Source organism: Oncorhynchus clarkii, chromosome 29 (assembly GCF_045791955.1).
Source record: "Oncorhynchus clarkii lewisi isolate Uvic-CL-2024 chromosome 29, UVic_Ocla_1.0, whole genome shotgun sequence".
NCBI lineage: Eukaryota > Metazoa > Chordata > Actinopteri > Salmoniformes > Salmonidae > Oncorhynchus > Oncorhynchus clarkii.
Window position 1 is genome coordinate 45,213,276 of NC_092175.1, and position 13,965 is coordinate 45,227,240.

At 48.2% G+C, this 13,965-nt stretch overlaps 1 protein-coding gene across 1 annotated transcript in view; it reads right to left on the reverse strand.

The window, feature by feature from the left end:
- The window catches only part of LOC139388375 (PAX3 and PAX7 binding protein 1), a 48,904-nt gene that overhangs the window by 33,572 nt on the left and 1,367 nt on the right, over positions 1 to 13,965 (reverse strand). Inside the window, exons 3-8 of the mRNA XM_071134992.1 lie at positions 12,454 to 12,666; positions 10,165 to 10,395; positions 7,595 to 7,698; positions 5,762 to 5,964; positions 2,364 to 2,553; positions 1,357 to 1,480 (exon numbers count right to left, since the gene is read on the reverse strand). Of these exons, the coding sequence (XP_070991093.1) occupies positions 1,357 to 1,480; positions 2,364 to 2,553; positions 5,762 to 5,964; positions 7,595 to 7,698; positions 10,165 to 10,395; positions 12,454 to 12,666 (1,065 nt within the window). The remainder of the gene's footprint in view (positions 1 to 1,356; positions 1,481 to 2,363; positions 2,554 to 5,761; positions 5,965 to 7,594; positions 7,699 to 10,164; positions 10,396 to 12,453; positions 12,667 to 13,965) is intronic.

Genomic DNA, 13,965 nt, shown 5'->3' on the forward strand with positions numbered 1-13,965 from the left:
GACAGAGAGACACAGACACAGGGAGACACAGAGAGACGCAGACACAGGGAGACACAGAGAGACACAGACACAGGGAGACACAGAGAGACACAGACACAGGGAGACACACAGACACACCGGGAGACACAGACACAGGGAGACACAGAGAGACGCAGACACAGGGAGACACAGAGAGACACAGACAGACACAGAGAGACACACAGACACACCGGGAGACGCACAGACACACCGGGAGACGCACAGACACACCGGGAGACGCACAGACACACCGGGAGACGCACAGACACACCGGGAGACGCACAGACACACCGGGAGACGCACAGACACACCGGGAGACGCACAGACACTCCGGGAGACGCACAGACACACCGGGAGACACACAGACACTCCGGGAGACACACCGGGAGACACACAGACACACCGGGAGACACACAGACACACCGGGAGACACACAGACACAGGGAGAGACAGAGAGACACAGACACAGGGAGACACAGAGAGACACAGACACAGGGAGACACAGAGAGACACAGACACAGGGAGACACAGAGACACACCGGGAGACACACAGACACACCGGGAGACACACAGACACACCGGGAGACACACCGGGAGACACACAGACACACCGGGAGACACACAGACACACCGGGAGACACACAGACACACCGGGAGACACACAGACACACAGGGAGACACACAGACACACAGGGAGACACAGAGAGACACAGACACAGGGAGACACAGAGAGACACAGACACAGGGAGACACAGAGAGACACAGACACAGGGAGACACAGAGACACAGACTCAGGGAGACACCCAGACACACCGGGAGACACCCAGACACACCGGGAGACACCCAGACACACCGGGAGACACCCAGACACACCGGGAGACACACAGACACACCGGGAGACACACAGACACACCGGGAGACACACAGACACACCGGGAGACACACAGACACACCGGGAGACACACAGACACACCGGGAGACACACAGACACACCGGGAGACACACAGACACACCGGGAGACACACAGACACACCGGGAGACACACAGACACACCGGGAGACACACAGACACACCGGGAGACACACAGACACACCGGGAGACACACAGACACACCGGGAGACACACCGGGAGACACACAGACACACCGGGAGACACACAGACACACCGGGAGACATGAGAAGGGTTTGGGGGTTAACACTTAAGAAAAATAAGAGTGTGGGGGGGGGGGGGCTTCGCAAGTACACACACACACACACAACCACCACACACACACACACACAGAGAGAGAACCAACGAGGCCGTTCAAGTAAATAATAAAAACCTTCAAGATGGACTGACTTGAAAGGCTTGCAAACTCCGCCGATTCATCTTTAATATCATCCTGGCGCCGCTGGACCAGCCGACAGGCCCGTTGCCTTAGTAACTGGTGCATGTTGCCCTCCAGCTCCGCCACGGTGGGAACCTGAAACATACACGCCCAAACGTCACCTCCGACCTCCGACACAGAACACGCCCTGCTCAGGCTGACCGACCGCCGGGTCACCGGGAGACCTCATTGGTGCAAGGGCCCGAGAGAGACGCTTGACTGACAGGTTGACACGTCCAATTGTGGTGAGAGGTGCGACTATAGACAGGAATATCAGTCAAATGTTAAATGTTGTAGTTTATTTTTCAAATCGGAGGCGTTTAGTCTGTTCATTCCAAATCTATAAAAACAGGACCATGTCCAACATCATATTTCAGGTTTACTTCACTAAACAGTTTAAACTGCGCAGTCGAGTGAGTTTTAAAAATCACAATGCCCTCAGCCCCCCCACACCAAAGAGACTCCATTGACCATCATGCATCATTCCACTAAGGAAGAGCTGAAGGAGGAAGTGAGTGTTAGGAGAGAGAGAGAGAGAGAGAGAAGCTGACGGTCAGTTTAGCTAGCAGGTTCATCGAGGAGACTCCTCCTTCCCTCTCTGGAGTCACACCTAGAAAACACCTGCTGTAGAACTAACACCAGTCAGATGTTAAACTTTAACGTTTTATTTAATCTTATGATAAATATTGTAGCGGTTAATAGTTGTAATACAGACACTCACTATGAGTATCAAAGACATTCAGTTAAAAGATCAACCAAGTGGAAGTCTACTGCAACAAATAAATTGCTCTAAACTAAAAAAATAATATTTAAAAAAAGGCATCTCATTTAAAGCAGAAATTAACTATTTTTTTTTACATCAAAGTTCATATCAAAATTTGTTATGTTACTAATAAAAAATAAAACATTATATTAACCCACAACGAAAGAGAAAAAAAATCATAAAACGAAGAAGAGAGGCAGAGAATTTCTCCCTTACCTTTTCACCGAAACACTCAAGCAAGTCTCGAACATACCCTCGCATCTCTTGCAAGAATTTATACTGTTCTGCGTCGTCATTGGATGAACCCTCGAGCCGGCCAATGGTGTTCTGAGCTGCCTCGAGTTCTTCCTGGATCTGATCGTAGCGCTTAGCATTAGCATCATGCCCCACACGCATCTGGCTCAGCCTAGAGAGAAAAAGAAGACACACGAGACAGACCGGGTGAGTTGAGTGGATCTGAGCCTTGACAGACAGACAGACAGGAGAGAGAGAGGGTGTGACTGCTGTGAAATTAACCCACGAAGCTTGGTTTACAGTAGGTCTAACAACTGATGTGGCATTCTATTGGTCGACAGAGCTGTGATCAGGCTAACTACACTGCTCAAAAAAAAAATAAAAGGGAACACTTAAAACAACACAATGTAACTCCAAGTCAATCACACTTCTGTGAAATCAAACTGTCCACTTAGGACTTCATTCAGATCTAGGATGTGTTATTTTAGTGTTCCCTTTATTTTTTTGGAGCAGTGTAGTTAGCCTGATCATAAGCTCTGTCGACCAATAGAATGCCACATATATAAATATAATATATATATAAATATATAAAATACAATTGTGTTACTAAAGGAGTGTTTTAACACTTAAACAAAGGGTCCTTTCCATTAGTAATGTATGTTTGATAATTATATAGATCGTCTGTTGAAGACATTGACCAGCAGTATATAGCGCTGTAGCATCTAAGGTGCAGGGTTGAGTAGCCAGTGTATAAACCAGCTTTTAAAAATCAGGACTGGAGCAGAATACAGTGATATGAAAGAGGGAACGGTCCCACCTTTCCATTGTCTATAATGCTAAGCTTTCGATGAATGCTAATCCGCCAAATAGCGCTGCTAATAACATACGGTGATTTGAAGAGAAATAATTCAGGATGTCATTATTTAAAATGACATTAATTTGACCATTTTAATTTCTACCTGGTAGAAAGTGGTGTAACTTCAAGACTGGAGTATTTTTTATATTTTTTTTAAATAATAATATTTTTTATTTGACTTAATTCAGACACTCGAGAGACTCATTCAAAACCTAATTTGGGGTCGCGACCCACCAGTAGACAACCGCTGGAGTCTGGATCTGATGCAGTCGGAAAGTATTCAAACCCCTCAACTTTTTCCACATTTTGTTACGTTACAGACTTATTAAAAACATATAAAATATATATATTTTTAAATCCCTCAATCTACACACAATAGCCCATAATAAGAAAAGGTTTAAAAAAATAAAAATACCAGAAACACCTTATTTACACATATATATTATATATATAGTATTCAGACCCTTTGCTAAGAGACTGGAAATTGAGCTCAGGTGCATCCTGTTTCCATTGAACATCCTTGAGATGTTTCTACAACTTGATTGGAGTCCACCTGTGGTGAATTCAAATGATTGGACGTGATTTGGAAAGGCACACACCTGTCTATATGAGGTCCCACAGCTGACCGTGCACATCAGAGCAAAGACCAATCCATGAGGTCGGAGGAATTGTCCGTAGAGCTCAGAGACAGGATTGTTCCGAGGTACAGATCTGGGGAAGGGTACCAAAACATGTCTGCAGCATTGAAGGTCCCCAAGAACACAGTAGCCTCCATCATTCTGGAGCCACCAAGACTCTTCCTAGAGATGGCCGCCCGGCCAAACTGAGCAATCGGGGGAGAAGGACCTTGGACAGGGAGGTGAACAAGAACCCAATGGTCACTGACAGAGCTCCAGAGTTCCTCTGTGGAGATGGGAGAACCTTCCAGAAGGACAAGCATCTCTGAAGCACTTCGCCAATCAGGCTTTTATGGTAGAGGGGCCAGACATAGCTTTTACTGAGAAGTGGCCTCCCTGACAGCCTGCTTGGAGTTTGCCAAAAGGCACCTCAGACCATGAGAAACAAGATTTTCTGGTCTGATGAAACCTAGATTGAACTATTTGGCCTGAATGTCAAGTGACACATCTGGAGAAAACCTGGCACCATCCCTACGGTGAAGCATGGTGGTGGCACCATGCCTACGGTGAAGCATGGTGGTGGCACCATCCCTACGGTGAAGCATGGTGGTGGCACCATCCCTACGGTGAAGCATGGTGGTGGCACCATCCCTACAGTGAAGCATGGTGGTGGCACCATCCCTACGGTGAAGCATGGTGGTGGCACCATCCCTACGGTGAAGCATGGTGGTAGGAGCATCATGCTGTGGGGATGTTTTTCAGCGGCAGGGACTGGAAGACTAGACAGGATCGAGGGAACGCAGGAGTGGCTTCGGGACAAGTCTCTGAATGTTCTTGAGTGGCCCAGCCAGTATCCGGACTTGAACCCAATCGAACATCTCTGGAGAGACCTGAAAATAGCTGTGCAGCAACGCTCCCCATCCAACCTGACAGATCTTGAGAGGATCTGCAGAGAAGAATAGGAGAAACTCCCCAAATACAGGTGTTCCAAGCTTGTAGCGTCATACCCAAGAAGACTCCAGGCTGTAATTACTGACAAAGGTGCTTCAACAAAGTACTGAGTAAAGGGTCTGAATACTTATGTAAATGTTTTTTAGCCCTGTTTTAAATAGAACAGTCTTTATGGGGTATTCTGTGGCAATTGATGAGGGGAAAAAAACTACCGAATCCAATTTAGGATAAGTAATAAGGAATTAATTAATAATTAAGTCATAATAATTCAGACCTGTAACTTAACAAAATGTGGAAAAAATGAAGGGGCTGAAGTCTCTCCAAAAGGCACCGTGTCTTCCCCAGGTCAGTAGTGACAGGTCACCGTTAGGGTCAGTAGTGACAGGTCACCGTTAGGGTCAGTAGTGACAGGTCACCGTTAGGGTCAGTAGTGACAGGTCACCGTTAGGGTCAGTAGTGACAGGTCACCGTTAGGGTCAGTAGTGACAGGTCACCGTTAGGGTCAGTAGTGACAGGTCACCGTTAGGGTCAGTAGTGACAGGTCACCGTTAGGGTCAGTAGTGACAGGTCACCGTTAGGGTCAGTAGTGACAGGTCACCGTTAGGGTCAGTAGTGACAGGTCACCGTTAGGGTCAGTAGTGACAGGTCACCGTTAGGGTCAGTAGTGACAGGTCACCGTTAGGGTCAGTAGTGACAGGTCACCGTTAGGGTCAGTAGTGACAGGTCACCGTTAGGGTCAGTAGTGACAGGTCACCGTTAGGGTCAGTAGTGACAGGTCACCGTTAGGGTCAGTAGTGACAGGTCACCGTTAGGGTCAGTAGTGTACTGGATCAGTCAGGTACCTGTCTCTGAGGCGTGTCTTCCCCAGGTCAGTAGTGAGAGGTCACCGTTAGGGTCAGTAGTGACAGGTGAGAGGTCACCGTTAGCGTTAGTAGTGTACTGGATCGGTCAGGTACCTGTCTCTGAGGCGTGTCTTGATCAGGTCAGTAGTGACAGGTGAGAGGTCACCGCCAGGGGCACTGTAGACCAGTGTGCAACCCTCAGGCTTGCTGCTGTAGGAGTAGGGCAGGCTGTAGGTAGAGCTGTAGGGCTGCTGGGGGTCGTAGCTGCTGCTGTGGTAGTACACGCTACCGTTGTCGTCTGGCTGGCAGGACTGGACCTACACAACAACAACATCATCATCATATCTACGGTGCGTGTGTTACCTGGGGGATGTTGGTGCGTGCGTGTGTTACCTAGGGGATGTTGGTGCGTGCGTGTGTTACCTAGGGGATGTTGGTGCGTGCGTGTGTTACCTAGGGGGGGGGGGTGCTGGTGCGTGCGTGTGTTACCTAGGGGATGTTGGTGCGTGTGTGTGTTACCTGGGGGGGGGGTGCTGGTGCGTGTGTGTGGGTTACCTGGGGGGGGATGCTGGTGCGCGTGTGTGTTACCTGGGGGGGGGGTGCTGGTGCGTGTGTGTGGGTTACCTGGGGGGGGGATGCTGGTGCGCGTGTGTGTTACCTGGGGAGGGATGCTGGTGCGCGTGTGTGTTACCTGGGGAGGGATGCTGGTGCCCGTGTGTTACCTGGGGGGGATGCTGGTGCGCGTGTGTGTTACCTGGGGGGGATGCTGGTGCGTGTGTGTTACCTGGGGGGGATGCTGGTGCGCGTGTGTGTTACCTGGGGGGGATGCTGGTGCGCGTGTGTGTTACCTGGGGGATGCTGGTGCGCGTGTGTGTTACCTGGGGGATGCTGGTGCGCGTGTGTGTTACCTGGGGGATGCTGGTGCGCGTGTGTGTTACCTGGGGGATGCTGGTGCGCGTGTGTTACCTGGGGGATGCTGGTGCGCGTGTGTTACCTGGGGGATGCTGGTGCGCGTGTGTTACCTGGGGGATGCTGGTGCGCGTGTGTTACCTGGGGGATGCTGGTGCGCGTGTGTTACCTGGGGGATGCTGGTGCGCGTGTGTTACCTGGGGGATGCTGGTGCGCGTGTGTTACCTGGGGGATGCTGGTGCGCGTGTGTGTTACCTGGGGGATGCTGGTGCGCGTGTGTGTTACCTGGGGGATGCTGGTGCGCGTGTGTGTTACCTGGGGGGGGGATGCTGGTGCGCGTGTGTGTTACCTGGGGGGGGGATGCTGGTGCGCGTGTGTGTTACCTGGGGGGGGGATGCTGGTGCGCGTGTGTGTTACCTGGGGGGGGATGCTGGTGCGCGTGTGTGTTACCTGGGGGGGGGATGCTGGTGCGCGTGTGTGTTACCTGGGGGATGCTGGTGCGCGTGTGTGTTACCTGGGGGATGCTGGTGCGCGTGTGTGTTACCTGGGGGATGCTGGTGCGCGTGTGTGTTACCTGGGGGATGCTGGTGCGCGTGTGTGTTACCTGGGGGATGCTGGTGCGCGTGTGTTACCTGGGGGATGCTGGTGCGCGTGTGTTACCTGGGGGATGCTGGTGCGCGTGTGTTACCTGGGGGATGCTGGTGCGCGTGTGTTACCTGGGGGATGCTGGTGCGCGTGTGTTACCTGGGGGATGCTGGTGCGCGTGTTTTACCTGGGGGATGCTGGTGCGCGTGTGTTACCTGGGGGATGCTGGTGCGCGTGTGTTACCTGGGGGATGCTGGTGCGCGTGTGTTACCTGGGGGATGCTGGTGCGTGTGTTACCTGGGGGATGCTGGTGCGTGTGTTACCTGGGGGATGCTGGTGCGTGTGTTACCTGGGGGATGCTGGTACGTGTGTTACCTGGGGGATGCTGGTGCGTGTGTTACCTGGGGGATGCTGGTGCGTGTGTTACCTGGGGGATGCTGGTGCGTGTGTTACCTGGGGGATGCTGATCCCTTTGCGTATCTGCTCCTGTTCCCAGCGTGACACCTCTTCATCCTGACCTCCAGTATCCAACGCCTCGTCATCACTACCCTCTATACCTAGTAGAGGAGAGAGAGAGAGAGAGGGTGGGGAATGGGGTTACAGAGCCTTCAGAATGTATTCATACCCCTGGACTTATTCCACAAAATCTCTCACCTACACAAAATACCCCATAATGACATCACAATACCCCATAATGACATCACAATACCCCATAATGATATCACAATACCCCATAATGACATCACAATACCCCATAATGACAAAGTGAAAAGCTGTTCTTAGAAATGTTTGAAAATTACATTTCACACGTCCCTGAGTTAGAATCACCTTTGGCAGCGATTACAGCTGGGGGTCTTTCTGGGTCAGTCTACCAGTAGTAGTAGTAGTAGTAGTAGTAGTAGTAGTATATTGGTAGCAGTAGTATATTGGTAGTAGTAGTAGTAGTAGTAGTAGTAGTATATTGGTAGTAGTATATTGGTAGTAGTGATATATTGGTAGTAGTGGTATATTGGTAGTAGTGGTATATTGGTAGTAGTATATTGGTAGTAGTGGTAGTAGTATATTGGTAGTATATTGGTAGTATATTGGTAGTAGTAGTAGTAGTAGTATATTGGTAGTAGTGGTATATTGGTAGTAGTGGTATATTGGTAGTAGTAGTAGTAGTATTTTAGTAGTATATTGGTAGTAGTAGTAGTAGTAGTAGTAGTAGTAGTAGTAGTAGTAGTAGTAGTAGTAGTAGTAGTAGTAGTAGTAGTAGTAGATTGGTGGTAGTAGTAGTAGTAGTAGTATATTGGTGGTAGTAGTAGTAGTAGTAGTAGTAGTATATTGGTGGTAGTAGTAGTAGTAGATTGGTGGTAGTAGTAGTAGTAGATTGGTGGTAGTAGTAGTAGTAGTAGATTGGTGGTAGTAGTAGTAGTAGTAGTAGATTGGTGGTAGTAGTAGTAGTAGATTGGTGGTAGTAGTAGTAGTAGATTGGTGGTAGTAGTAGTAGTAGATTGGTGGTAGTAGTAGTAGTAGTAGATTGGTGGTAGTAGTAGTAGATTGGTGGTAGTAATAGTAGTAGATTGGTGGTAGTAGTAGTAGTAGTAGATTGGTGGTAGTAGTAGTAGTAGTAGATTGGTGGTAGTAGTATATTGGTGGTAGTAGTAGATTGGTGGTAGTAGTAGTAGTAGATTGGTGGTAGTAGTAGTAGTAGATTGGTGGTAGTAGTAGTAGTAGTAGATTGGTGGTAGTAGTATATTGGTGGTAGTAATAGTAGTAGATTGGTGGTAGTAGTATATTGGTAGTAGTAGTATATTGGTAGTAGTAGTAGTAGATTGGTGGTAGTAGTAGTAGTAGATTGGTGGTAGTAGTAGTAGTAGATTGGTGGTAGTAGTATATTGGTAGTAGTAGTAGTAGTAGATTGGTGGTAGTAGTATATTGGTGGTAGTAGTAGTATATTGGTAGTAGTAGTACATTGGTAGTAGTAGTAGTATAGTGGTAGTAGTAGTAGTAGTAGTATATGGGTGGTAGTAGTATATTGGTAGTAGTAGTATAAGTAGTATATTGGTAGTAGTAGTAGTAGTAGTATATTGGTAGTGTTGTTGTAGCAGTATATTAGTAGTAGTAGTAGTAGATTGGTAGTAGTAGTAGTAGCAGTATATCAGTAGTAGTAGTAGTAGTATATCGGTAGTGTAGTAGTAGTAGTATATCGGTAGTGTAGTAGTAGTAGTATATCGGTAGTGTAGTAGTAGTAGTAGTATATCGGTAGTGTAGTAGTAGTAGTAGTATATCGGTAGTGTAGTAGTAGTAGTAGTATATCGGCAGTGTAGTAGTAGTATATCGGTAGTGTAGTAGTAGTAGTAGTATATCGGCAGTGTAGTAGTAGTATATCGGTAGTGTAGTAGTAGTAGTATATCGGCAGTGTAGTAGTAGTAGTATATCGGTAGTGTAGTAGTAGTAGTATATCGGTAGTGTAGTAGTAGTAGTAGTAGATCGGTAGTGTAGTAGTAGTAGTAGTAGTAGTATAATATCGGTAGTGTAGTAGTATCCACTGAGTGGACAAAGCATTAAAACACCTGCTCTTTCCATGCCAGACTGACCAGGTGAAAGCTGTGTTCCTTTATTGATGTCACTTGTTAAATCCACTTCAAATCAGTGACAGCCGAGACATGGCTTGTGACTGCGTGCCATTCAGAGGGTGAATTGGCAAGACAAACTATTTAAGTGCCCTTGAAAGGGGTATGGTAGTTGGTGCCAGGGGTACCGGTTTGAGTGTGTCAAGAACTGCAAAGCTGCTGGGTTTTTCACACTCAACAGTTTCCAGTTTTTTTTTTTAAATCAAGAATCGTCCACCACCCAAAGGACATCCAGCCAACTGTGAGTCAACATGGGACCAGCATCCATGTGGAAGGCTTTCAACACCTTGTAGAGTCCCATGCCCTGACAAAATGAGGTTGTTGTGGGGGGGCACAAGGAGAGGTGCCACTCGATATTGGTAAGCTGTCCTAATGTTTGATATACTCAGTGTAAATGTAACTAACCGATCTCCTCTGCTATTCTGGTCCTCTGGCTCTTGTTCTTGACTCCACTGAAGCTGATCCTCTTCTCGTCTTCGTCTTCGTCGTCGCTCCCGTCTCCCTCCTCTTCCTCCTCTCGGACCAGACGCTTCTTGGGCGTGTCCGTCTCCACCAGGGGGGCGTCGCCGCCTAGCTCCCTCGCCATCTGACGCCGCTTCCTTGCCGCGTGGATGAAGGCAGCGTCCGGGATCTCACCTGGACAGGACAGAGGTCAGAGGTCAGTAAGATAAAAAAAAAAGGTGAAGATTTCTAGCATCGTGTCAGCTGCTCGTCACTTATGGTCATGGCAAACATGTTAAGACAGGAGGACAGGTCAGAGGTCAGGAGTCAGTAAGATTAAACATGTTAAGACAGGAGGACAGGTCAGAGGTCAGGAGTCAGTAAGATTAAACATGTTAAGACATATCTAGGAGTTGACGTGATGGCAGTGGGGTTTTTACCAGGTTGGGACATTAACACCCAAAGGAATGCGGGTAGATATTTTGTCATTGGTGGGTAGAATGTCTACTTCACCATCCTCATTGGCGGGTGGGGGGGGGGGGAAATCACAAAAGGTAATCCAAAGACCACATATAGAAGTTGTTTGAATTAACCCAAAAAGGCTAGTACAGTGAGATTTTGTCCTTGTGTTTTTTGGGGGGGGGGGGGGGTTGTGGGGGGCCAGTTACATCGTTCTGTTCACACACAAATTAGGTCGGTTTTATTTTCAATGTTTGTTCGAGTTTGCCGTCTTCTGCCTAGCAAGGAGCAGTTTTCATTAATCTACATATATATATATTAATATATATACACACACATATTTTATATATATATATATATATATATATATATATATATATATATATATATATATATATATATATATAGATTAATGAAAACTGCTCCTTGCTAGGCAGAAGACATGACTCTAACTGTTGTTAGAGTGGAGGAGCGGCAGGTAGCCTAGTGGTTAGAGTGGAGGGGGGGCAGGTAGCCTAGTGGTTAGAGTGGAGGGGCGGCTGGTAGCCTAGTGGTTAGAGTGGAGGGGCGGCTGGTAGTCTAGTGGTTAGAGTGGAGGGGCGGCAGGTAGCCTAGTAGTTAGAGTGGAGGGGCGGCAGGTAGCCTAGTGGTTAGAGTGGAGGGGCGGCAGGTAGCCTAGTGGTTAGAGTGGAGGGGGGGCTGGTAGTCTAGTGGTTAGAGTGGAGGGGCGGCAGGTAGCCTAGTGGTTAGAGTGGAGGGGCGGCTGGTAGTCTAGTGGTTAGAGTGGAGGGGCGGCAGGTAGCCTAGTGGTTAGAGTGGAGGGGCGGCAGGTAGACTAGTGGTTAGAGTGGAGGGGCGGCAGGTAGCCTAGTGGTTAGAGTGGAGGGGCGGCAGGTAGCCTAGTGGTTAGAGTGGAGGGGCGGCAGGTAGCCTAGTGGTTAGAGTGGAGGGGCGGCAGGTAGCCTAGTGGTTAGAGTGGAGGGGCGGCAGGTAGCCTAGTGGTTAGAGTGTAGAGGCGGCAGGTAGCCTAGTGGTTAGAGTGGAGGGGCGGCAGGTAGCCTAGTGGTTAGAGTGGAGGGGCGGCAGGGTAGCCTAGTGGTTAGAGTGGAGGGGCGGCAGGTAGCCTAGTGGTTAGAGTGGAGGGGCGGCAGGTAGCCTAGTGGTTAGAGTGGAGGGGCGGCAGGTAGCCTAGTGGTTAGAGTGGAGGGGAGGCATGTAGCCTAGTGGTTAGAGTGGAGGGACGGCAGGGTAGCCTAGTGGTTAGAGTGGAGGGGGGGCAGGTAGCCTAGTGGTTAGAGTGGAGGGGAGGCAGGTAGCCTAGTGGTTAGAGTGTAGAGGAGGCAGGTAGCCTAGTGGTTAGAGTGTAGAGGAGGCAGGTAGCCTAGTGGTTAGAGTGTTGGGCCAGTAACCAAAAAGTCGCTGGATCGAATCCCCTTGCTGACAAGGTAAAAATCTGTCGTTCTGACCCTGAGAACAAGGCAGTTAACCCACTGTTCCCTGGGCGCCGTGGGTGTCAATTAAGGCAGCCCCCACTCACACACCTCTCTGATTCAGAGGGGTAAATGCGATAGACACATTTCAGTTGAAGCCATTCAGTTGTAGAACTGACTAGGTATCCCCCCCCCTTTCCCCTTATAGAGGGACCAGGGTTTCATTTGCGAAATCCCTACCATCAGCTGGTCGTCGGGTCCTGGTGTTTGGGAAAGGCTCGTCTTTGCCTCAGACTATTACAACTGTTGACAGACTGCAGTCACCTGTCGAACAGAGTGTCATTCAGGAAACCGTCTCCATTACCTGGACGCAGGGTGCTGAGCGTGGACAAGGTGCTGGTGTTTGAGAAGGCTCCGGCTGCAGTTGTTGTGGGAGTCTTGGAGGCGAGGCTCTGGCTTTGTGTCTTAGGCTCCTGTTCATCAGTACTGTCCACTTCCATCTCCTCCTCTCCTTGCTCACTGCCTGCCCTGCTGGCAGGCTCCTCTTTAATGGAGGCCAGGGGCTGGGGCCACACGTCTGGAGAGGGAGGGGGGGGCACACACAGCATGGTAACACACATACATTAATCCCCACAGCATGTTAACATATACATTAATACACACAGCACACAGATTTGCTTATAATTCTGTGGCATTATTTTATAGTATGAATAAAGACAATTGAACAAAGCTGAATTAAATAAATTAATACAATTCTCAATGATTTGAGGGAGTGTGCACATGCGTAACTGGCATATAACTGGCATACTACTCTTGTAGAATGTGATGCTTTATTATAAAGGTGCATTTGAATGGTGAGAATTATCTTCCCCAAATATTGAAACTCACAGGTTGCTTATATATGCCAGTTAGGCTATAGACCCCTTGTAAAGCGGATTAATGTGCTCCATTTTAAGAAATGATTTGACCACTTGTGTGATACTAACCTTATTAAAACATATAGGACTATGGACTAGATTACATGAGGTGTGATACTAACCTCATAGGACTATGGACTAGACTACATGAGGTGTGATACTAACCTTATTAAAATATTAGTAAAGTTGAGAAATAAAAATAGAAGGCCTAGCCCATAGAAAGCTGATGCAATCCTCCTCTTTTTAATAGAGGCCACCACTCTGTTTTCTCACGCAATTCTATAGCCTATAGAAATGTTGCGCAACCAGTTTGGTAGGCTACTCATTTTAGTTGATTTATATTTACTAGGCAAGTCAGTTTATTAACAAAGCAAGTCAGTTAAGAACAAATTCTTATTTACAATGGTCGGCCTAGGAACAGTGGGTTAACTGCCTGGCCTACCCCCGGCCAAACCCGGACGACGCTAGGCCAATTGTGTGCCACGGTATGGGACTCCAAATCACGGACCAGCCTGGATCCAGGCCTGGATTCGAACCAGGGACCGTAGTGGCGCCTCTTACACTGAGATGCAGTGCCTTAGACGGCTGCGCCACTTGGGAGCCTAATGACCGGCAGCAGCAGCATCAGAGCTTGGAGAAGCCTAATTACCGTGACTAAATAGTCATGTGGAATCTGACTGCCTTTATGACCAGTGACCTCCGGTGTGGCGGTAATAGGTACACACAAACATCACAACGGCTGCTAGCACTCATTATACTGTTATATTATTATACTGTATAGCAGACTCTTATAATACTGTTCAATGTATACAGTTGCCCCCCCCCCCCCCTTCCCTAATACACATGTAAATATTGGACCATGAATTGTGCCTTCCTGTATAAATACTTAGGCTAAAATGTTTGTTTTTCTACTGCCATTTACTTTGTGTTTTGTATTCTTATTGTTGATTGTCCAGAAG